Raw genomic sequence first — 23,408 nt, 5'->3', positions numbered from 1 at the left:
CAATTGGAGCCAAAAAATTAGATATAGCAAACATAACAAAGAGTCTCTTGAATTCATAACCTCCCTCTCTATATTTCTCAAACAATGTTTGATAAGTAAGAAACTTGACATATGTCTTCTTCTTCTTACTTTGAACTGCTCTTTGAAAACCTTTTTCAGATTCATCACCAGTTTTTCTCTTCTTTTTCTTGTTAGTTTCAGAGTCATTTCCTTTTTCCGATTCATCTTCTATATCAAACACAAAAACTTCCTCCACTCTAACTTCAAATTGTCATCAGAATTAAATCCTTTCTTGTTTTTTGAAATCTCTTTCACAACTAGATCAGTATAAGGAATACCCAAAACATCAGCAATATCAGAACTATCAATATGAATGGCATGTTCCTTTTTACCAACTATCACATTTCTTGCCTTGGGATTATAATGAGTTACTATATAACCATACAACTGATGGCTAATATTATCCTTCAAATTCATATGAAGCAATCCACCAAAACCAATGTCTCTTACATCCTTCTTTTGCTTATCACTTAAATCTTCCAGAATTTGACAAAGATGATTAGGACCATATTTATTACCAAGCTCTAAGTCTGAAATATCATCTTCAGTAAGAAAACTGAAAAATTGAAAAGTAAAAAATGGCATTAAAATTGAGAGCTATATACAACATTCTTATTCATGATAATAATTATGTTATTCCTGAAATTAGTAATCTTATTTCTGAGCATAAATATCTTTTTCCTGACAAAAATAAACTCAATTCTGACCAAAATAATCTTATTCCTGATGAAAAAAATATTATTCCTAACTAATGTAATGTGTCACATATATATCTTATTACTGATAAAAGTAATCTTATTTCAGATTGAAGAAATTTTATTCCTTACTGATGTAATTTAAATACTGACAAAAAGAAATTAATTTCTGACCAAAAAAAACCTAAATCCTGACAAACATAAACTATCATCAAAATAAAATAATCAAATTCAAGACAAGCTAATTTGCATATATATGATTTATCACAGAATAATAAGCTAATTTCTGATAGAAAAAATAGAATTCCTGACAAAGTAATTGTAAATCCTGACAAAAATAATCTACTATCAAATTACAATATAATAACCAGATATGGTATGTTTCCCAAGAAAAAAGATTCTATATAAAACAACAAGTACAGAATGCTATGTCTTTTTACAAATTAAATAGAAACAAACTTTCACACCTAACAGGTCGACTTCGTTTAAAACCAGGTTTAGGACCACGCTTCTTCAATGGAGGTTCTAAATCGACCCTACAGAACGAAATAATAACTTATAAAAATGGATTTTTAAAAAAACAGTACAACCTAAAAATAACTGAAATATAATAAACCTTTCAGCCATTGCAACTGTCTTCTGCTGTTTTCGTGCTTGTTTACTTCGTTTAACATAAACTTTTAAGAGAAGAATCTTTAATCGACGGAATGTCAGCCATTAATAGAGTCGAAAATGACGAAAGTTAGGGTTTATATAAAAGAAGTAAAAATTAAATACATGCAAATAAAATTAAAGATGGAAAATGAAGTAGTGATGCGAATAATTTGGAAACGTGTAGTTAAGTCGATAGTAATGGAGTGTAACTGATGAAAATGGAGTGAGAATGCAGAAAAAGTGGGTGAGAAGAAGGAGAAAGGCGGGACGTTGGGTTTGGGTTTTTTTGTTTTTTTTATTTAAAAAAAAAAAAAAGAAACCATGGTTATTTAAAGATCGGGCCGCGCGCGGGCTGAACTTTAAAGAAACGGGCCGAGTAATAGAACGGACTCACATGAGTCCGTTCTACACAATATTTTATGATATAGCATATTACGCATGTATCCCTTACTTGGTAGATGAAAAGAAGAATATACTCCCAGATAACAAACTTCGTTGATTTGGCATATCAACTGGGCACGGCTCCAAAAATAATAAAAGTATGATGTATTAAAAATGGATATTAAAAGTTTAAAACCAATCTAACAAGCTAGATATCACACAATATATTATTTCTTATTATAGAATTTGTAATAATTTGTGATCAAAATTTATAAATCTAACTCAAAAAATGCAATGGGGCAAAAAAATAGAAAAAGAGAAAATTCTGCTTTGTCAAATGCCAAAAAAATACTTCATATTCAAGTACGTTTATATATTTTGCGCTTGGTTTTTTATTGATATCCAAAGGAACTTATAGTCTTATACAGACACTCTGCTAAACTATCCAAAATTTGGGTAGTTTCTTAACAACTCTCATTTTCCTAATAATCTTATTTAATTAAGCACAATTTCACCACTGTCTATCTTGACTTCAATTCGATTTTGTCCTCTATGAAATGACAAATCCATATTCCTTATCTACCTGTACTTTATCATTACTTTAAGACCAAATAAAAAGTGCCAAGTACAATGCACTCATTATTATTGTTAATAATTTTTAGGAGATGCTTTAATCCCATCATTATCTAACGATTTATGAAGCAATAAGTAGATTAAGTATCTAGTTTACCCAACGACCGTATATTGTACTTCCTTTATCTCCAAATATTGTTCGTACTTTAATAATTAAATTATTACTTTATAAAATATGTTAAAGTGAAAACTATATTTTGAAACAGATTGATTACATATCTAAATCTTATGAAGTATTCTGTAATCTATATTCGTATGTATTATTCAGATATGTTAAAATATGGTGATTATTTGGCCATCACAAACCTTGATCATTTACCAATGGTAAAACATACAAAAGTAACTTTATTACCAAATATTTTCATTGTTTCTTTTAGAAATTCTGAAAGAGTGGCAAAACAATCAAATGATCACATTTATATGATATGATAAGATTGAAACAAATTAAAGTCAGCACACTAACTCCCTCTTTTTATATGTATTGGAATCACATAGAAAATGAATCAAACAAAACATAATCTCAAATTTTGAACACTAATTATGTAATTAGGCAACCTAATGTCGGTAGTTGACATAAAGCTATCTTTCAAAATTATTAACTAATTAATTAAATAATTGTACGAGTACAAATAATAGTTTTCCTCCTCTATTATGTTTGTGCACGTGCATACACCATAACAAAACGAACCTTGTTAGCAACAAAATCATCATACAATATCTTAATAAAATCCATAATTATTTAATAAAATTGTCCCTCATTAAAACAATAGTACGGAAGCTTCTTACAAATTGACATTAGTTTCCTAACTAGCTGTTCCCAACCTAAACCATTTTAGGAAACTTCATTCAATCTTCCTTAATTTTACAAGTATAAATATAGCTTGAGTTAGTAGCTAATTCTATCATCATTATCATACAAATCATTATAATTAGCAATAATAAACTACCAAAAATTCAACTCAAAAATCATCTCAAAAATGTTTTCAAGTCTCCCAAACTTCACCGAGCTAAGGGACCTTCACAAACGTGCAAATGACCTCCTTCAATCTTCCCAAGTCCAACAAGCCTTAGGCCAACACCACCAAGAGGCTACGACGACGTCGGTCCGAGAAATCTCCGAGGCATCATTAGAGATGCTAGATCTTAGTGGCATCACAAGGGAAATCCATTCATTAGTTAAAGAACATTTGCAAGAGTTACAACACACGTTACGTCGAGCCAAGTTTGAGGCCGGAGGGTCCGATTTCGAGGCCCAAATGTCGGCTCACGGGCTCTATAGGAAGAAGCTTAACAAAGAATTGGCTAAATGCTTAAGGACAATCAAAGGGAGTAAAAATAAGTATTTTACGTCGGATCTTTCACTAATTGACCAAAATCTTATAGTAGTTGTACATGTTTTAAGGGAGATTAGAAGGGCTACTATTTCTTTAGTAGAATCTTTGTTAAATCTCCTTTCATTCCCTACTACTATAAGTATTGTTCATAGCCAAAGATCATTATCATCGTCATTAGCCTCGAAATTTCGACGTGTAAATTGTCAAAGGTTGTTGGAACGATGCGATTCGATGGAGGTTCGAATGGCGAATAAGAGGTTGGAAGAAGTTGAGAAGACAATGGAAGATGTTGAGGTTGAGTTAGAGTGTATTATTAGGAGTTTGATCCATACTAGAGTTTTGCTCTTAAACATAGTTAATTATTAGGAATATAATTATCATATAATATGAAATGAAGTATAAATTATGGGTTTATGCCTATTCTTTGATTCTTTTTTAATTTGTCTCCTTATTAATGTGTGACATTCCTGGACATCCAATCCAATGTTGTACTTCAACTTCTAAGATATGAAATAATGACATTCTTATAGCTTAATTAGAGGTGTTATTAAATCACTTATTGTTTCTTCTTATATTACTTAGCTCTATCCCAGAAAATCTAGTTTATAGTCACGATGATGATGTCCAACGCGTTATTTACCACCCCAATAATCAAGTAGGAAGTTATTTTATTCAATTTGAAAGATGGTCACCATCTTTCAAATTGAATAAAATAAGATATATAGCTACATACAAATGCTGAAAAAAAAATTATCAAGACTCCTGTATACTTCGTATATATGGATTTTTTAGGGTGCTCCTATATATGTTGACCAATAACACCGATCGACTATGGTTGTGTTCGCTTTATCTAAAAATTATCAAAATAATCTACCAATAAAGGGTTGATTCACTTGATAAGGTTCTAATTAGTTACCTCAAATCCTATAGGTATAGAGTTCGAATCCTACAAAGTGAGGGTATTTGGGGTGATCTCTTATCCTCCCTTCTGCTCTCAAGTGACTGGCCAGCAAATACTAGATAAAAAAAAGGAAAATTTGTTAGAAACAACCTTTTAAAGTGTTCACTTTATTTAAAACAACCTTTTAAATATTTTTTTACAAATTCAGACCACATTATAATTTTTTTTTATCAAAGACAACCTAATGCTAATTTTCGGCGTTGACTCTATTTTTCCGATGTTGACAACGAGTGTATGAGACATGTGACCTCATATATTCCTAATTACACCCCTTTCCCTCCAATTCACTCGTACTAAATCCCCTCCTCTCTCAAAGTAATTTGTCACTTTGAAGGGTTTTAATAGGAGTTAATTGGAGGGGAAAGGGGTATAATTAGCAATATATGAAGTCACGTGCCTCACACACTCGTGGTCAACATCGGAAAAATAGAGTCAACGCCGAAAACTAGCATTAGGTTGTCTTTGGTAAAAAAAATTTATAATGTGGTCTGAAGTTGCAAAAAAAAATTTAAAAGGTTGTTTTTAATAAAATAGACACTTTAAAAGGTTGTTTTTGACAAATTTTCCTAAAAAAAAATGGGAAGTTTGAACCTCTATTTCTTGAATACTTGTGATTATATTTATATGGGGTAGTAAATCTGTTTTAGTGATTTATACATAATATATGTTATTTATCCAAAATGTTAGTTATGATTTTCTTATTCACAAGTCAAATGCATATTGTGATGCATAGGGTTCTTTTAACTATGAAGAGCATAATGCATAGAAGTTATAAAACTATGATTGATGTGTACACTGAATTATGCACTACATAAGTTTATATATGACCTTGATATATTGAATTCTGTGAAATATCTAAGTATGTTTTTCTTCATTTCGCTGATATGGCATGTATGTTAGCAACCTTATAAGTTCATATTATTATGAAATGTACTAACATGATTTATATATTGAAAAAGTTATTGATGTGTGATTAAAATAGATTATAAATGATATTATATGCCTACATTAAGTTGGATTATAGGAATAATGAATCGATTGAACATAATATACTCATACAGATGGACCTGAAGTTCCTTAAATTTATGAAGGCTCAAAAATCCTCAAAAAAATATGAAGATGCATATATGACTTCGAAACTTCTATTAGTTTCTAGAATATGTTGCTTAAATAATCTACAATTCACAATACTAATGTGATTTTATAAACAAGAAGTCATGAGAATGACTATACAAAAGTTTAGAAAAGTTGAATAATGTCTTTTAATTTGGTGGTTATTATAGGTACCACACTTTGGGTGAGTATTAATAATTCATAGACAACTAGATTCTTATACCCGAAAATGAATGAGAAATAATTGTATGATTGAGATGATATATGCATGTTTTCGTGATAAATATTATTCAAGCAAAAGTTATACGATCTACATATTAAACATGATTGCACAATATATATTTGAGCAAGAGATGGATGACATTGTGGAAAACTTGCTTGAAAATTGTATTTATTATGCCCATAGTGTTAAGAATTTTCAATATAAAGATTAATAAAATTGGGCAAGAGTTACGAGTAAGAGTTTATAAGAATAATTTTATTATGTTTGATACATGCATTGCTAAAAGAACTTATGGCTTGAGAAGAAAATGGATTTAAAGATTGTTGGACTAGTCTTATACCCCCATATGCAAGGATTAGGGGGAGATAGTGTTTATTCTATTGTTTTTATGTAATCCTTGCACATGAATAATTTAATATGTTAATGTTCAGGTTGGTACATACACTAGCCTAAATATCAATAATTTATTTAATAGAGGTGGCCACATGATAATCAAATATTTAGAAAGATACCATCCTGAAGATGGATATGAATAAATGTCATTACCTATATACTAGTTATAAATGTACATATTAATTTGATGTCCTAGTTGAACAAGATCAGTTGCTATTGAACTAACACACCTGAAGTGTGGTAATGCAAAAGGTTATAACGATAAGAATCCTTGTAAGAGGAAAGAAGCACTAATTGACAATGACAAATTTGAGAAAGTGATACATTTTACGTATCTCCTGAAGAGATCATTTCTAATACATTAAATGTGATATGATTATATAAAGTACTCCAGAAGAGTATAAAATGTTATCCAACAAGGTTAGCATGTATCAAGATTACAATCAATGCTCCAGTGGAGTATGAGTATTAGTTAATTGTCTTGCCAATTGTAGAAAGAAACACATTGGTGTACTTATATCACATCATATTCAAGGCCATGCATAAAGTATCTCTAATAAGGTGATCACCAATATTATAAAACTGACCATAATTTAAATACTAAAGGAAAATTGATTGGATGTGATAATAATAATTAGGCCATCCGAGGTTTAATGAATTCCCGTTATGAAAACCTAAATAATGTGCTGACGCTCTCTCATGTTAAATATATGAAATAAATTGAATGGCAAGACATAACATTGAGATTGAGCTATATTTAGATTGTGATTTTTAATAGTTTGTGTAAAAAGAAAAGTTCAAGAGATAATATAATGGTTTTTCAGAATAATTGGTGACCAGAAGTTCACTAGAATAATTTATATGTTGACAAATATTAGGTGACCAGAAACTCACCACGTACAAGTTATATGTGAAAATTTTAAGTAACTAGTATTACTATCAATGTTTCTAGTGATCCCGAATATCACCACCTAGTGAAATTACAAGAAAGTTTATATTTGTATAACAATTCTCTTGATTGGGTCTATTTGATAAATCATATTTGTATAGGATTGTTGGGCACATTTTTCATTGTTTTTTAGTTACTTCTTAGTCTCTTAGTCGTTGGTTTAGAGTCATTTATGCATAGGTTATCACTATCGTGCTGTATTATGCTCCGTTTGTGTTTTCTTAATGTTTCAGGTAGTTCTCATAGCTATTTGGAAGCTCTCGGAAGAATTCAGCATTTGTCGAATAGTCGTTGGATGGAGGGATGTTGATTTGAGGCTGATGATTCATTAACCTTGTGCTTATATATGTATGTAGATTCCTTGAAGCAAATCGGAGTTGTTTCGTAGTCCCTATTGCAAGTTCGAGATCGTTTTAAGCCTTTGGTGCATTGACAATTTGAGTTGCTAAGCATTCTTGCATCGAGCTAAGCTCGAGCTATAGCTCGAGTACTAGCTCAGTAAGGCAGCAAGCCAAGGAAGCTCCGAGCTATCGCTCGCAAGCTAGCTCGCCTATTAACTCATCACTGCCATACGCAAAGTCTTATGCGAGCTATAGCTCGCCAGCTAGCTCGCCAAGGCAGTAGCTACATTCGACGAAGAGCGATAGCTCGCTCGTCAGAGAGCTATAGCTCGTTGCTGCTCCAACTTTTCTTGGTCGTTTGACGTAATCAAGTCGAGTGTCGTGCCACGTCATAAATTATCATCCAATAGCATTATAGCTTATGTATTTATTTATTTATTTATTTTGTTTAGGATGAGGCAATAATATAAATACTTGAGAGGATTTTATTTTGCCCCTTATGCTTTATTTTCTAGATTAAACGTTTCTTTTGTTTTCTCTCCATTGTTGAACCCTAGTTTATTATTCTCCATTAATTCAATCATTGAGGTATTTCATTCAATCTTTCGTTCTTTATTTTATTAATTATGAATTCTAGTTTATTTATCTCTTTTGTTTTGTTTATTTCAATTATGAGTGAGTAGTCGTTTTCTAGGGCTAAGTGAGGGAAGCCATGTTTATACCTTGATTAATTATGCTTAATTATTTATAAATTTATGAAATAGGGTTTGAATAATTCCAATTGATTTGTGCTTTATTGTTTGATTCATGTAATTGGCCAATATCATGAGTTAATTATTTAGCTAATAAAAATTAGAATTGAAAGATCATATTTTTAGAGGCTTAATTACAATTGGCGAATTTGATTATGTTAGCGGCCGAACTACATATGTTAATTCGTAAGCGTTAATTCCCGACCGTAGGATTAACAAGTGCTTTAATTATTCGACCTAGTTTGTTTATTAATGGATTGTTTGCATTTCTTGGATTGGTATAAGCATGGTTGACCGAACGTATGCCCTAGACTTTAATATATCTGAGAACAACCTTATTTCCATTATTGTCATTCTTTAGTTAATTTAATCATCGAATCATTATTCGTTTATAGAAATAGTTCATATAATTGGGCAAAAACTAATAGATTCTGTCTCCCTGTGGGATTCGACCCGTATTTGCTAAATCTCTGCTAACAACAGACACCGTGCACTTGCGGTATAACTTTTTATTCATCAAGTTTTTGGCGCCGTTGCCGGGGAGATGGCTAGATTCTATTAGTTTTAGTTTGATTGTTTGAACTATTTCCATTGTCCCATTGGAACTTTCAGTTCCAATCGGGGCATTCTCATTGTTTTCTTTTCTTTTTGTTTTATGCCCAGGTCAAAAAGAACAGGTGAAGTGATCCCTACGGATCCGGACTTGGAAAAGACCCTTAGGCAAATCAAGAAGAAAGGGAAAGGAAAGCAGAAAAAGACCCAATCACAGAAGAGCTCTACTACACAGCCTGACATACAAAAGGAGATGACTGATAATAGGTCTCTTAATTCTTTCGGGGTACCATCCCAAGATGGTATTCCAACGGGTCTTAAAATGCCAGAAATCACTGCAGAGAACTTCGAAATCAAACCCGCATTGCTCAGTATGGTTCAACAAAATCAGTTTACTGGCCATCCTACTGACGAGCCAATTAATCACTTGCAGCGATTTCAACAGTTATGTTCCACTGTTCATCACAAAGGAGTCACTCAAGATCAATTGAAGGTGATGTTGTTCGGATTTTCCCTTCGCGATAGAGCTCAGAAGTGGTTGAACACTGTCAAAGAGACGGAGTGGAGCAAGATTTCTCAAGCATTTCTCAAAGAATATTTTCCCCCTGAAAAAAACTGAAAAGATTCGACACCAAATTTCAACATTTTCTCAAGATTCAGGGGAATCTCTTAGGGAAGCATGGGATAGATTCCTAGATCTTCAAAGATCATGCTCGCATCACAATTTTGAGAAGTGGAATCTTGTTCGTATTTTCTATAACGGACTAGAACCCGAGACTAAATGTATTGTTGACTCTGCTGCAGGTGGTGTGTTCCTTGACAAGACGATCGAGGAAGGGTATGATTTTCTTGCAAATCTTGCAGCCAACCACTTCTCATCTCCAAGGACGCGACCAAAGAAAGGAAAGATGGAAGTTGAAGCCTATTCACTCATGACATCTCAAATGGCTCAATTAACTGCAAAGATTGAAGCATTGCAGGCCACTCAAGAATCTTCTCTTTTATCTGTTAATGCTATGTCTTCTCAACCTTCGCAAACATATTTTTTTTGTGAATTGTGTGGTATACAGGGTCACTTTGGATATCAATGTGCTCAGAATTCTCAAGACACCAATCAGATGGAGCAGGTGAATGCCTTTCAACAAAGGCAATCAAATGATCCATATTCTAACACATTTAATCCAGGTTGGAGGAATCATCCTTACCTTTCATACAAAAGCAATAATGTTCAAAATCCTCAACCTCAGCAACAATGGGCACAACCTCAGCAACAGTGGTCACAGCCTCACAACCCTAAACCTCAACAATTTGTTGCAAGGCCTCCACTACATCAACAAGGGGCCTCTCATCATCCTCCTCCGGGTTTCAATAGGCCACCTCAACAACAACAACCTCCTCATGGCACTCAAGAGCCTACCATGTCTAACCTTATGAGAATGATGACAACCATGAAGCAAAATACTGAAGATAGCATCAAGGAGTTGAAAAACACGACAAAGCATTTGGAGAACCAAATTGCACAAGTCGCAGGTACCAATATCCAAAGGCAACCTGGCCACTTACCAGGACAACCGGTCCCTAAGGAGACCGCCAATGCTATCACTACTCGTAGTGGTGTCAGTTATGAAGGGCCACAAATACCTACTGATGATGCAAATCTTGAGAAGGAGAATAGTGAGGTTGCAGAGAAGCCCTTGGATGATGTTCCCACCTCGAAGGATGGGAAAGCTAAAGCAAGTGATGCTGAGAAAGAGAAAAAGAAAGGTTCTGAGCCTCCATCTGTCGAGCCAAAGCTACCATTCCCACATCGGATGCAAAAGAACAAGGTAGATCAACAATTTGGTAAGTTCTTGACTATGGTCAAGAACCTTGAGGTAACTGTTCCTTTTACTGATTTGGTCTCTCAAGTTCCAATGTATGCAAAGTTTTTAAAGGAAATGATTACTAAGAAGAAAGACTTTGGTGGTGTAGAAACAGTCGCTCTAACTGCAGAGTGTAGTGCTATATTGCAAAATAAATCCCCACCTAAGCTTAAGGACCCTAGTAGTTTTTCCATCCCATGTCATGTAGGTGCATTATTCATTGATAAAGCTTTATGTGACTTAGGTGCTAGTGTGTCTGTTATGCCTCTTTCTGTTTGTAATAGGTTGAATATGGGAGCTTTAAAATGCACACAAATCACTTTGCAAATGGCGGATCGTTCTATAAAATACCCTTTAGGTGTTCTAGAGGATGTTCCCGTTCGGGTTGGGAAATTTTTCATTCCTGTTGACTTTGTAGTTCTAGATATGGAGGAGGATAGAAATATCCCGATCATTTTAGGTAGACCTTTCTTGTGTACTGCAGGTGCTGTTATTGATGTCAAGTATGGGTCTCTTACTTTGTCTGTTGGTGATGATACAGTGACTTTTAATCTAGCCAATGCGATGAAGTCGCCTATGCTTGAGAATACTTGTTGCAGGATTTATGTGCTTGATGAGATTGGGAGAGATGATACGCCTCGTGAGTTAGCTAACGATCCATTAGAAGCTGTTCTCACCTTGGAGGCTTCTAAAGGAGAAGGAGATGTAGAAATTTACTCCTTGATTCGTGACTTGGATGCCCCTAATACAGAGGGGTTTGAGGTAATGGAAATACAGAGGGGTTTGATGAACCCGCTACAGTTGCCACCACTACTGCACGAGAGGAAACCCTTCTTACTACCGGTGATGCTGCTCCCGGTCCAGTTTCTGATCGGTGAGCAATTTTTCTTCTCTTCCCTTTTGTCTTTATGCATTTTTCATAGTGAGGACACTGTGTTTCATTTAGCTTGGGGGAGGGATGTCTTTCTTTAATTGCTTTCATAGTGTAGTTTTATTTGCTTTAGTAGGATTGTTGTACGGTTTGTACCATTCACTAGGAGTGGGATCGGAGTTTACGTATAACGAAAAAAAGTGTATTGCTTTCCTAGTTTAGTGTTTTGGCTAAGTCTTTCTCTTTTGCATTTTTGTGTCCTCTTTCTATGCTTGTGATTTCGAACCGTGTGCGGACTTAAACTTGATTCTTTTGAGTTTCTTTTGACCTTAGTTATGAGTTTAAAATTCAGTCGGTTTGTGCTATACAATGCTACCTACTTTACATTATGTGAATCAATTGAATGGTTAGCGGCAAGATTGGTTGTCCCGTATCAAGTATAGCTAGCCAATTCTCTTGCTATATCACCCTACTTTGTGTTTGTGTGACTGATGCAATCCGTTATTTGAGTAACCTCGGTTTGAGATCTATTAGTAATTTGGTTATCACTTATGCATGTTGCGTATGATAAAGGCCCTTTTCTCTAGGTAGCCTTCAGATGATATTTAGATACATTTGTTCCCATTTTGCTCACCCATGTTGTTGCCTTGCCCATTCATTGTTATATAGCCACATTACAAGCCTCTTAGCCTCGTTGGTTACTATTCCCAAGTCTAGCTTGGGGGAGTTCATTTATAAGCTGTTGTTTGTTAATGTCAGGTCTCATTCTATGCAACCATGGTCAGTTGAGTTTGATGGGGTTGTATCAAAAGTTGAGAAGTGCTACCAACAATCCAAAAAAAAAAAAGAAAAAAAAAAGAAGTAGAAGAAATAAAGAGAATGAAAAGAAGAGCTTGTTTATATGATGAAAAAAAAAAGAGAAAAAAAAATCAGAAAAAAAAGGCAATGAAAAGGAGAAGAAATTAATTTCATTCATAAATAATCCGTAGATTGTTTTTTTTTTTTATCATCACTTCCATAGTATTTTGGAGGATTTTTGTGAAGTTAGATGGAATAGCAAAGGCCATTTCAATCGGTTGCATTTGGTCATGTTCATTTTCATATTTATGCTCCCCAAGTTAGCTTTTCGCTCACATCTTCCTAAATATTATCCTACCTTTTCACCTTAGCCCCATTACAAGCTTTAAAAAAAGTCCTTTTGATCAGCATGTGTATTGAATGATTGAGTGAACGTAATCTCTTATTGTTGTTACATTACCCTTTTAAGCATCAAAATGTTCGTAATCTGCAAGGTGTGCGGCGACGACTAGCTTGATTGGGAAATGGGTTGTGGCCAAGTTTGGTTTCAATTGTGGATCATGATGTAAGGTAGTTTTATTCGTATCTGAGCTAAATTTTGATCTTAATAACTCTGGTTTGATTGCTTGCTCGAGAGTTGGGTTGGTCTTATTCTGGTTCCCTGGAAATCATATTTATTGTATTCGTCTGTTTTGAGTCTAAGGTGTTGCTTGTGGACAAGCAACAGTTTAGCTTGGGGGAATTTGATAAATCATATTTGTATAGGATTGTTGGGCACATTTTTCATTGTTTTTTAGTTACTTCTTAGTCTCTTAGTGGTTGGTTTAGAGTCATTTATGCATAGGTTATCACTATCGTGCTGTATTATGCTCTGTTTGTGTTTTCTTAATGTTTCAGGTAGTTCTCATAGCTATTTGGAAGCTCTCGGAAGAATTCAGCATTTGTCGAATAGTCGTTGGATGGAGGGATGTTGATTTGAGGCTGATGATTCATTAACCTTGTGCTTATATATGTATGTAGATTCCTTGAAGCAAATCGGAGTTGTTTCGTAGTCCCTATTGCAAGTTCGAGATCGTTTTAAGCCTTTGGTGCATTGACAATTTGAGTTGCTAAGCATTCTTGCATCGAGCTAAGCTCGAGCTATAGCTCGAGTACTAGCTCAGTAAGGCAGCAAGCCAAGGAAGCTCCGAGCTATCGCTCGCAAGCTAGCTCGCCTATTAACTCATCACTGCCATACGCAAAGTCTTATGCGAGCTATAGCTCGCCAGCTAGCTCGCCAAGGCAGTAGCTACATTCGACGAAGAGCGATAGCTCGCTCGTCAGAGAGCTATAGCTCGTTGCTGCTCCAACTTTTCTTGGTCGTTTGACGTAATCAAGTCGAGTGTCGTGCCACGTCATAAATTATCATCCAATAGCATTATAGCTTATGTATTTATTTATTTATTTATTTTGTTTAGGATGAGGCAATAATATAAATACTTGAGAGGATTTTATTTTGCCCCTTATGCTTTATTTTCTAGATTAAACGTTTCTTTTGTTTTCTCTCCATTGTTGAACCCTAGTTTATTATTCTCCATTAATTCAATCATTGAGGTATTTCATTCAATCTTTCGTTCTTTATTTTATTAATTATGAATTCTAGTTTATTTATCTCTTTTGTTTTGTTTATTTCAATTATGAGTGAGTAGTCGTTTTCTAGGGCTAAGTGAGGGAAGCCATGTTTATACCTTGATTAATTGTGCTTGATTATTTATAAATTTATGAAATAGGGTTTGAATAATTCCAATTGATTTGTGCTTTATTGTTTGATTCATGTAATTGGCCAATATCATGAGTTAATTATTTAGCTAATAAAAATTAGAATTGAAAGATCATATTTTTAGAGGCTTAATTACAATTGGCGAATTTGATTATGTTAGCGGCCGAACTACATATGTTAATTCGTAAGCGTTAATTCCCGACCATAGGATTAACAAGTGCTTTAATTATTCGACCTAGTTTGTTTATTAATGGATTGTTTGCATTTCTTGGATTGGTATAAGCATGGTGGACCGAACGTATGCCCTAGACTTTAATTTATCTGAGAACAACCTTATTTCCATTATTGTCATTCTTTAGTTAATTTAATCATCGAATCATTATTCGTTTATAGAAATAGTTCATATAATTAGGCAAAAACTAATAGATTCTGCCTCCCTGTGGGATTCGACCCGTATTTGCTAAATCTCTGCTAACAACAGATACCGTGCACTTGCGGTATAACTTTTTATTCATCAAGTTTTTGTTATGTCAGCACATAAGGAATAGAATAAGAAATTAGCAACTGCACAATTTATTACCCCCTATTAATATTGATCTCTAGAAGAGAACAAAATTTCACTATTCTCCAGAAGAGATAGAACTTTGTTGAATATATATGATTATCCTACGAGATGAAATTTGATGCACATGAAATTATATTCTAAGTTGGTGAAGAATTTCCCCAACATATTTTACCAACTTAGGGGGAAGAATTGAAGTAAGTTGGCAAAACTATAATACTATAAATAGTTGATCCCTCTAATGATACTTTGTAAAGTTACGTGCCAACTTTTGTATCAACATATGTTGCACATCTATGATTTGATTTATATACCGTTATGACCCATCTAGAGGAATAGAGAGATATATTTTGATTATGGTGATAATGATATTATGTGCATACATTAAGATAGATCTTGCCAATTTACTTTAAATCACTGCACCTGAAGTGTAGTTTGTATGATCGGTTCCAATATAAATATGCGATATATGGCAAGATAGTGCAGTTGATACTTTTAAAGTATAATAATAGTATATTAATACCATAGTGCGAGAAATACCCTTAATATGTGGTATAGATATCTGAATTATTATAATAGATGGCCTATTATGTAAGAAAAGTTATGATGGTACCAATGAGAAATGCATTCAGATATCATAGTAAAATAGCATGCGAAATATACGTTATAGGAATTTTATGATACCGGTACACAATGGAACCGATGAATAATATACATATGCATGATAGAATGGACTAGTGAATAAGGGATTTGAAATATATGTCCATTTTGTTGTCGACATAATGTTAATGATCAAAAGTTTATTATGGACTAGAAGTCCAATGAAATATGGATTTTTAAATCCACACTGTACAATGTCTTGCATCATTTTGAGTCTTATGTTCATGTGCATGTGTGAGTCATAAGTTAATGGATATTTATTGCATATATAGGAAGTTGTTAGATGCATTACTCATTGTATATTTGTTAATATGTTATCATATTTTCTATATCTCATATTGCATGCATTAATTTCTTACAATAATTGTGGTGTATGTAAATGTTCATTCAAAGTATAGTAAGATATGTTTACAACTTTGATGGAAAATTAGAAAGAGATATTAATATTCCAATGAGCTTATAATTGTGATGAAATTATTGATGACATCGATTTAATTGCACATTATGAATTAAGAAGAGTTCCTGAAGAACTTATATACGACCTATTGTAATATCCAGTCCTACAAAGTTTATATCTTGAATTTGCAATTATTATCAAACTCTTGAAAATCTATGTACGTAACAACATTATTGACATCTCAACCTGAAGTTTGAGCATATGAGAGTTAATGAGATTTACTATTTGTATTTGCAAGAGAGCTATCGTGTCAATTATGAAACGTCTAAAGAATATCAATGGATCACTTATGCATGACAATGTTTTCTTATGGTCCAGAAGAACCATGATTAGCGTATATAATTACATGTGTTATATTATAATTCATATGAGAAGAATGATATTAATAATATCAAGTTTTGTCATCAAATTGTTACTCGTATTAATGAATGTTTGATCAAATAATGATCATCAATATTTATTATTAACGACTTCCAGAAGAAGTCATAACCGTATAAGTTTACCCTTTGAATCAACTATTAAACAAATATTTGAAATAATGATATTAGAGATAAACACATGTATGGTGAAATGAAGACACTTCACATGTTCATGTGAAGACTTGAAGATGCAATTTCAGTTTAGGAGTATCGAAGATCAACGAGTGATATTTTACTACATATGAGAAGATATCTAACATATTGGATTCATTGCTGCGACACTAGAAGATCTCAAGCTATGTATTTATCAGGGGCAGAAAATACGCGCTGCACTCTTTTTCCCTTGACCATGGTTTTGTCCCACATTGGGTTTTCCTGGTAAGGTTTTTAATGAGGCAGCATCTCGTGCGTATTACGAAGAATGTTGTACTCTTTTTCCTTCATTAGGTTTTTATCCCATAGGGTTTTTCCTAATAAGGTTTTAACGAGGCACACTCTTCGATAATGGACATCTAAGGGGGAGTGTTATGAAATATGTATGGATATCCATTATCCTTCTTTATCATTTCGGAATGTTCTAGAACTAGGGTTTATTGTTATCTAAACAAACCCTACTTATATTGTATGTATATATATATCCCCACTCTATAGAATAATATAGACTGATCGATTCTCCCTAATTTCTCCTCTTTCTCTTTAATTTTATAACAAAAAGTACATTGTATAGTTATTTTTGGAAAAAAACATGCATCATAAATGCAATATAATGCATACAACTTTTAAATATTTTCAACACAACTAATCAACAATAATTTTTTTCTCAATTTAATTTTAATAATTTGGCCTTATTTTTTCAATTTTCTTATACACATCGCATTTGTATATTTCATATGAATTGCCTCATTTTTTATATTATACCACAGATTAATTATGGTAAAAAATTGTTACTACCGTGCGATACACGGGCACTAATCTAGTAAATAAATAAAATATCAGTATCTTAATTTTTTAAATTTGGTATGTTTGATCTGAATTATTATAATCACTTATTAATTTAATGACTGGATTTTTGGCGTATTTATATGTTAACATTAACATGTAAGAACATTATTAAGTGAGATTTGAATTTCTTCTTAACATAAACGTATTTGGTAGCTCGTTTAATTTTTTGGAGTGTGGACATGAATATCTCAAGCATTACTTGAATGAAATATGGTGTGAAATGATGTGGTTTAAATTTTTCTTAATTTTTTATTGAATCTGTGAAATAAAGCTTGCATATGGATAGAAAACATGTACGAGTTTTTTTTTTTTTTTTTTTTTTTTGAAATCACAATAATTTTGCTTCAATTATATATGGCCCAAATGAGCTTTCATGTCCATTAAAATATCGAATTTTGCTATATCCATTTGTTCCTTACACAATCATTGTGATAGTATAAAACATATTCCTGAGCCTCAATCAACGCTTAAACTATTGGTTGAGATAATCCTCTAACACGGTATCGGAGTCCGAGTAACGCAAAGGTCATGACTTCGAATCTCAAACACCCTTCACTTTTAAAATGAGGCTCTTGTGTGAGGAGAAGAGATAGAGTATAAACATATTTTTGGATTTCAACCATCGACTTAAGATTTCAATTGAGCTGTTCCTTTAACACATTGAAACACACCCATTTTCATCAACATAATTTTTACACCTTTGGTGATCACTATTACAAGACTCGCCTAAAACAAGAGTATACAATAAATAGATGTCATGTTACACCAAAAAAGTTTTGGCTGAAAAAATAGGTTGACTCGAATGAATAATATAAGAGGGGGTGAATTGTATTGTAGATGGAGTGGGGTAATTTTTACGGAATTTATAAAAACAAAGCTTAAAGAAACTTAAAGCGTAAAGAGAGGAAAACTTCTTAGTCCTAATTGAGAAGAAAAACCATGACCATAAGGGAATTTTAAAACTCAACTCTTAATTATAATAGGGCAAACAACATATCACAATTTTACAAACTAAGACTCTAACTCAAATTCCTCGACGAACTTGAGTTCCCCTATCAACTGATCCCTCATCAACCAGTTGATCTCTCAAACTCTCTCTTTCTCCTTGCTTCACTCAAAGCAACTCACACTTAGAGTTCACTCAAACTCTTACCCAATACAACATAAGATTAACTCCAATACTTAGCACAAAGACACTAAATAATGCTACACACTAGTTTGGCCCTAAAAGTTGAGCCTCTTCTAAGTCCTAACTAATGTTCTTAAATAAGTAGGAATGCAATAAAAAATTAAAGCACCCTACAGTCCACTCGTGCGCAACAAAAATGAAATATCTCCTCCCAAATACTTTAACCCGGATTTGGAAAATTGGATCTATTAATTTCTGGCCAATACGTGTAGAAAAACATATTAACATATAGTAATACTGTATTATATGATACTTGTATTAAATAATATAGTAGTAACGTAGTACACCCAAATTTAGCTAATTAAGGGCACTTACTTAGCAAGACAAATTAAGTAATTTCAAGGAGCATCACCCCCTAAAACTATGGATCTTTATCAGATCATCATCATAGATTTTCTTTCAAAAATCTTATCTTATTGAATACCAACATGACAGATGCATTATATGATGCATTATCTGTTTCCTTTGAGATACATTGTACATGTACATATGTATTTTTCAAATCTACTAGCTAGTTTCACACGTACAAAGTCTCATATATACTTACAATTGTTGCAATTATATTTATATCGATCTAAGATGTTGTTGAATTACTCTTACGGAGATAGTATTTGTAACTCAAATACATATGTAAATAACTAATATTGAAACGAGAATTATATCTTATAATCATAAGGTGAATTTTTTAATAAATACAAAGTAATTTTAATGTCTTATAAGTTTGCAATAATAATTAAGCTATAAGATTCGTCTTATCAAAGACTTATTATCGTTTTACAACCTTTACGTACACATTTCATGGGTCTTTCAAACGGATTGTAAAGTCTCTAATAATTAAAAGATATAGATGAAAAAAGAAAACTCAAAATACTTTGATAATTGTCGGTTGATCAATGACTCGATACAAGCTCTTTCCAAATACTCCAGGTTAGGGGTGCTAATTGAGTTGAGCAGCTCGCGAGCAACTCTTACTCGATTCGGTCAACGCTCGGTCAAAATTCGACTCGAGTTAGCTCGACTCGAATTCGACTCGACTCGAGAGGTTAACGAGCACGAGTTGAGCAAGCTCTAACTCGACTCGATAAGCTCGTGAGCAACTCGATAAAATATTATTAATATAAAATTTGCAAATAAAGTTACTATCTTTAAACAAAGTTGACACTAATTAAGCCTTAATTTATATCATAAAAAAAGAAAGAGTAAATTTTTATTAATATCTATATATAATAAGGATTACAATATAAATTGAACAAAAAATAAATAAAGACATATAATTAGCACTGTCAAAACGGTTTGACAGTTCGGTTTCGGTTCGGTTTGAAATCGGTTCGGTATTCAATCGGGTCGGTTTGGAATCGGTTTAATTGTCTCACGGGTTGGTTTTGGTTCGGTTTAAATAGTTATCGGTTCGATTCGGTTTCGGTTTATTCTTAAGCGGTTTTAATTCGGTTCGGGTTGTAAACAGTCCGGGTAGTAAACGGTTCGGTGCAGACGGGTTGCAGTTTGTTAACGGTGCGATGTAAACGGTTTTTATCCCGGTTCAAACAGTTTCGGTTGGAAACGGTTTCGGGTTAGAAACAGTTCGGTTCTTTTTTAGTTCAGTTTATAACTGGTTCGGTCCTTTTTCGGTTCAGTTTATAACTGGTTCGGTTCTTTTCGGTTTAGTTTATAACTGGTTCGGTTCTTCAATGGTTTAACCACTTTAACGTTATTCATATCGGTTCCATTTCAAGTTTACTAAATTACGGTCCGGGTCGGTTTTCGGTTTCAAAAAATAAAATGTTTATCGAGTTGTTTGGATTCGGGCAGTTAAATGGTTTTGGTTTGAAATTTGATAGTACTTGCTAACCTTTTTCGTTCACAAGTTTTATATAAAGTCGCGAATCATTTCATATTTACTATTTAGGCATCATATTATAAACAAATTCTCATTGATTTTATAAATACATATTATGTTCTGTTTCAAGTTTAGTCATACTGATCTTACTAGTTTATTACGAAGTAGATTATAAGAGTTAGTGTATTAATGTATTACTGTGTGTTTACAATTAGGTTATTATATACTTCTTATTTAATCATTTATATACATGACTAGAGGCAGTAGTGTTGCTAATAGTTTGAGGCAGGGCCTGAGCCTGCTTGTTTTGCTCTTGTTTGTGAACACTGATTATCATTAATGAATGATTTGCCTTGCTATTTTAAAAAAAAAAAAAAATTCTAAGATTTCTAATATTTAATCCATTTAATTATATTCCCATCAAAAAAAAATCCATTTAATTATATACAAAAGGTTGTAAACGGTTCGATTTAGAAGCGGTTTGGTTCATAAACGGTTCGGTTTATAACCAGTTTGGTTTACAAACAGTTCGGTTTTTAAATGGTTCGGTGCAAACGAGTAGCAGTTTGCTAACGGTTCGGTGTAAGCGGTTTTTTTGCCAGTTTAAACGGTTTCGGGTTGGAACCGGTTTCGGGTTAGATACAGTTCGGTTCTTTTTCGGTTCGGTTTTCTTTCAGTTCGGTTTATTTTTGGTTCGGTTTGTTAACGGGTTCGGTCCTTATACGGTTTAACATTATTCGGGTCGATTCGGTTTCGGGTTTACTAAAATACGGTTCGGGTCGGTTTTCGGTTTCAAAAAAATCGGTTTTTAATCGGTTCGGTTCTCATTTGGGTCGGTCGGTTTCGGGCAGTTAAACGGTTTCGGTTTGAAATTTGACAGCACTACATATAATAATAGAAGTACCAAAATTTTAACGAGCAGATTGTGAGCTACTCGACTCGACTCGAAACTTTAACGAGCATGAGTCGAGCATGTTTTATTTGCTCGAAACTTTAGCGAGCACGAGTTGAGCACATGTAAAAAGTTTTCGAGTTGAGTCGAGCACCCCTCAGCTCGTAATCGACTCGCTCGATAAGCACCCCTACTCCAGGTTTATATGTATTCGGCTTTATCATTTTAAGTCATGAGTATTAATTATTTAGTCAACACTAAATTTTCAAAGTGATTTGGTTTGAATCGAGTTTTGACATGTCTAGTAGAAATACTTCCTTTGTCGCCTACAACATGCAACACACAAACAATATTATACATACAATTAACCACCTCCATGCAATAGATATAATCATTTGCCAATCAACCTGGTACGTTGTCTATTTCATATAATCGACCACGTACGTACGTTACTACGGAAGGTTCCTAGTGGCAAATATGCTACATTTAACCAGCTGTTCCCAGCCTAGCTTTTTGTACACATTCCGTACATCATCATAAAAGGAAACTTCATGTTCTTCTTCCTACATTTATTTAGATGTTTTTCTACAATTACAATTATATAAGATCACATCTACTTAATTAGGATCATATTCCATAATCTCAACCTTGATTTGATTTCATTCAACTACTATACTAGCGACAATTTTTGTGTTTTTAGCGGCTTCTTTAATTTGATTAGTAGGTAAAAGCATAGATTCTTGTTGTGTTAGGTTAATACTTATCAGGATATACACAATTTATTTGTCAATAAATTGTCATTATCATCCCTTAATAATAAGATATGTCATCTCCTTGCCCTAATTTCACTGATTTAAGTGATCTCCACAAATGTGCAAATGATCTACTACACTCACCACACATCCAACAAGCCCTTCACCACCAGCAACAGGAGACGATGTTGTCCGTTCGAGAGATCTCGGAAGCCTCATTGAAGATGTTAGATTTGTGTGGTACAACAAGGGAAGTTCATTTACTTATCAAGCAACACCTCAAAGACCTCCAACACACTCTTTGTCGAGCCAAGATTGAAGAGTTTGACTTCGACGCCCACATCATGGCACACACCCTACACCGGAAGAAGCTCAAGAAGAAGGTGGCTAAATGTCTTAGAATCACAAAAGGGACGATGAAGAGTAAATGTTTCACGTCCGATCTTTCGCTTTTAGACCATAGTCTTATAGTAGTTGTGCATGTTTTGAGGGAGGTTAAAGGGGCTACTATTTCTATTTTAGAGTCTCTTTTATCTCTTGTTATATTGCCAACTACTATACCTAGTGTTAATCATGGTAAAAGTTCTTCGTTCGCCTCGAAATTAAGGCGAATAAATTGCCAAAGATTGTTAGAGAGATGTGATTCAATGGATATTGGAGTGGCAAATAAGAGATTAGAGGAAGTAGCAAGTGCCATGGAAGAGCTTGAAGTTGAGTTAGAGTCTATTATTAGGCGGTTGACGAGAACTAGAGTTTTACTCCTTAACATTCTCACTAATTAATTAGTTGATAGAAAGGTCTAATAAAGGACTAGCAAACCCATTTCATTATTTAATAATGGTGTTTTGCCTAATATAATATTGGGGTTAAATGATACTAGTAGCTTAGCTAATGAATCCAAAGCAATATATAATACATATCAGAAAATTAAAATTAGCAACAAATAAATAAAGGTTTTTTTATCTGGTAACATGCACGTAGTATCATTTTGTACAATTTCATATTGGTAATAAATCTTTTTCAGAAATTTCAGTAGCTTATGTTTATAATTGTTCTCTAATCTAGCTTTTTTTATTGCTAATTTTTAGAGAAGGTTTTGTGTGAGTCCAGTTTAAAATGCATACTCCCCTCCTACCCACTGTCACTACTCAGCCCCTGTCGGCGGCCGACAACCTTCTCCCTCCCAACCCCCGGTGCCGGCGACCCTCCCCCACCACCGACCCAAAAAAGCCCCAACAAACACGATTCTATAGTTTTCAATTGATGAAGCATAGCCACAACTCTACCACCACCGACCCAAAAGAGCC

General features: G+C 33.5%; 1 protein-coding gene and 1 non-coding gene across 2 annotated transcripts; one reads left to right on the top strand and one right to left on the bottom strand.

The window, feature by feature from the left end:
• Positions 1-9,662: 9,662 nt before the first annotated feature.
• LOC145593316 (small nucleolar RNA R71) lies at positions 9,663-9,768 on the bottom strand. The gene has a single exon (XR_014102662.1). It is a non-coding gene; the product is annotated as a small nucleolar RNA R71 (small nucleolar RNA).
• Positions 9,769-22,172: 12,404 nt separating this feature from the next.
• On the top strand, positions 22,173-22,883 carry LOC145592266 (uncharacterized). The gene has a single exon (XM_081648714.1). The coding sequence runs from the start codon at positions 22,173-22,175 to the stop codon at positions 22,881-22,883; it is 711 nt and encodes a 236-aa protein (XP_081504840.1).
• The last annotated feature ends 525 nt before the right edge of the window (positions 22,884-23,408 follow it).

The sequence above is a fragment of the Chenopodium album genome, chromosome 18 (assembly GCF_948465745.1).
Source record: "Chenopodium album chromosome 18, dcCheAlbu1.1, whole genome shotgun sequence".
NCBI classification, from domain to species: Eukaryota; Viridiplantae; Streptophyta; class Magnoliopsida; order Caryophyllales; family Amaranthaceae; genus Chenopodium; species Chenopodium album.
This window is presented reverse-complemented; position numbering and strand designations above follow the sequence as displayed.

Excerpts from the sequence above, each read along its gene's own strand:
- LOC145592266 (XM_081648714.1), top strand. The coding sequence starts at position 22,173 with ATGTCATCTCCTTGCCCTAATTTCACTGATTTAAGTGATCTCCACAAA.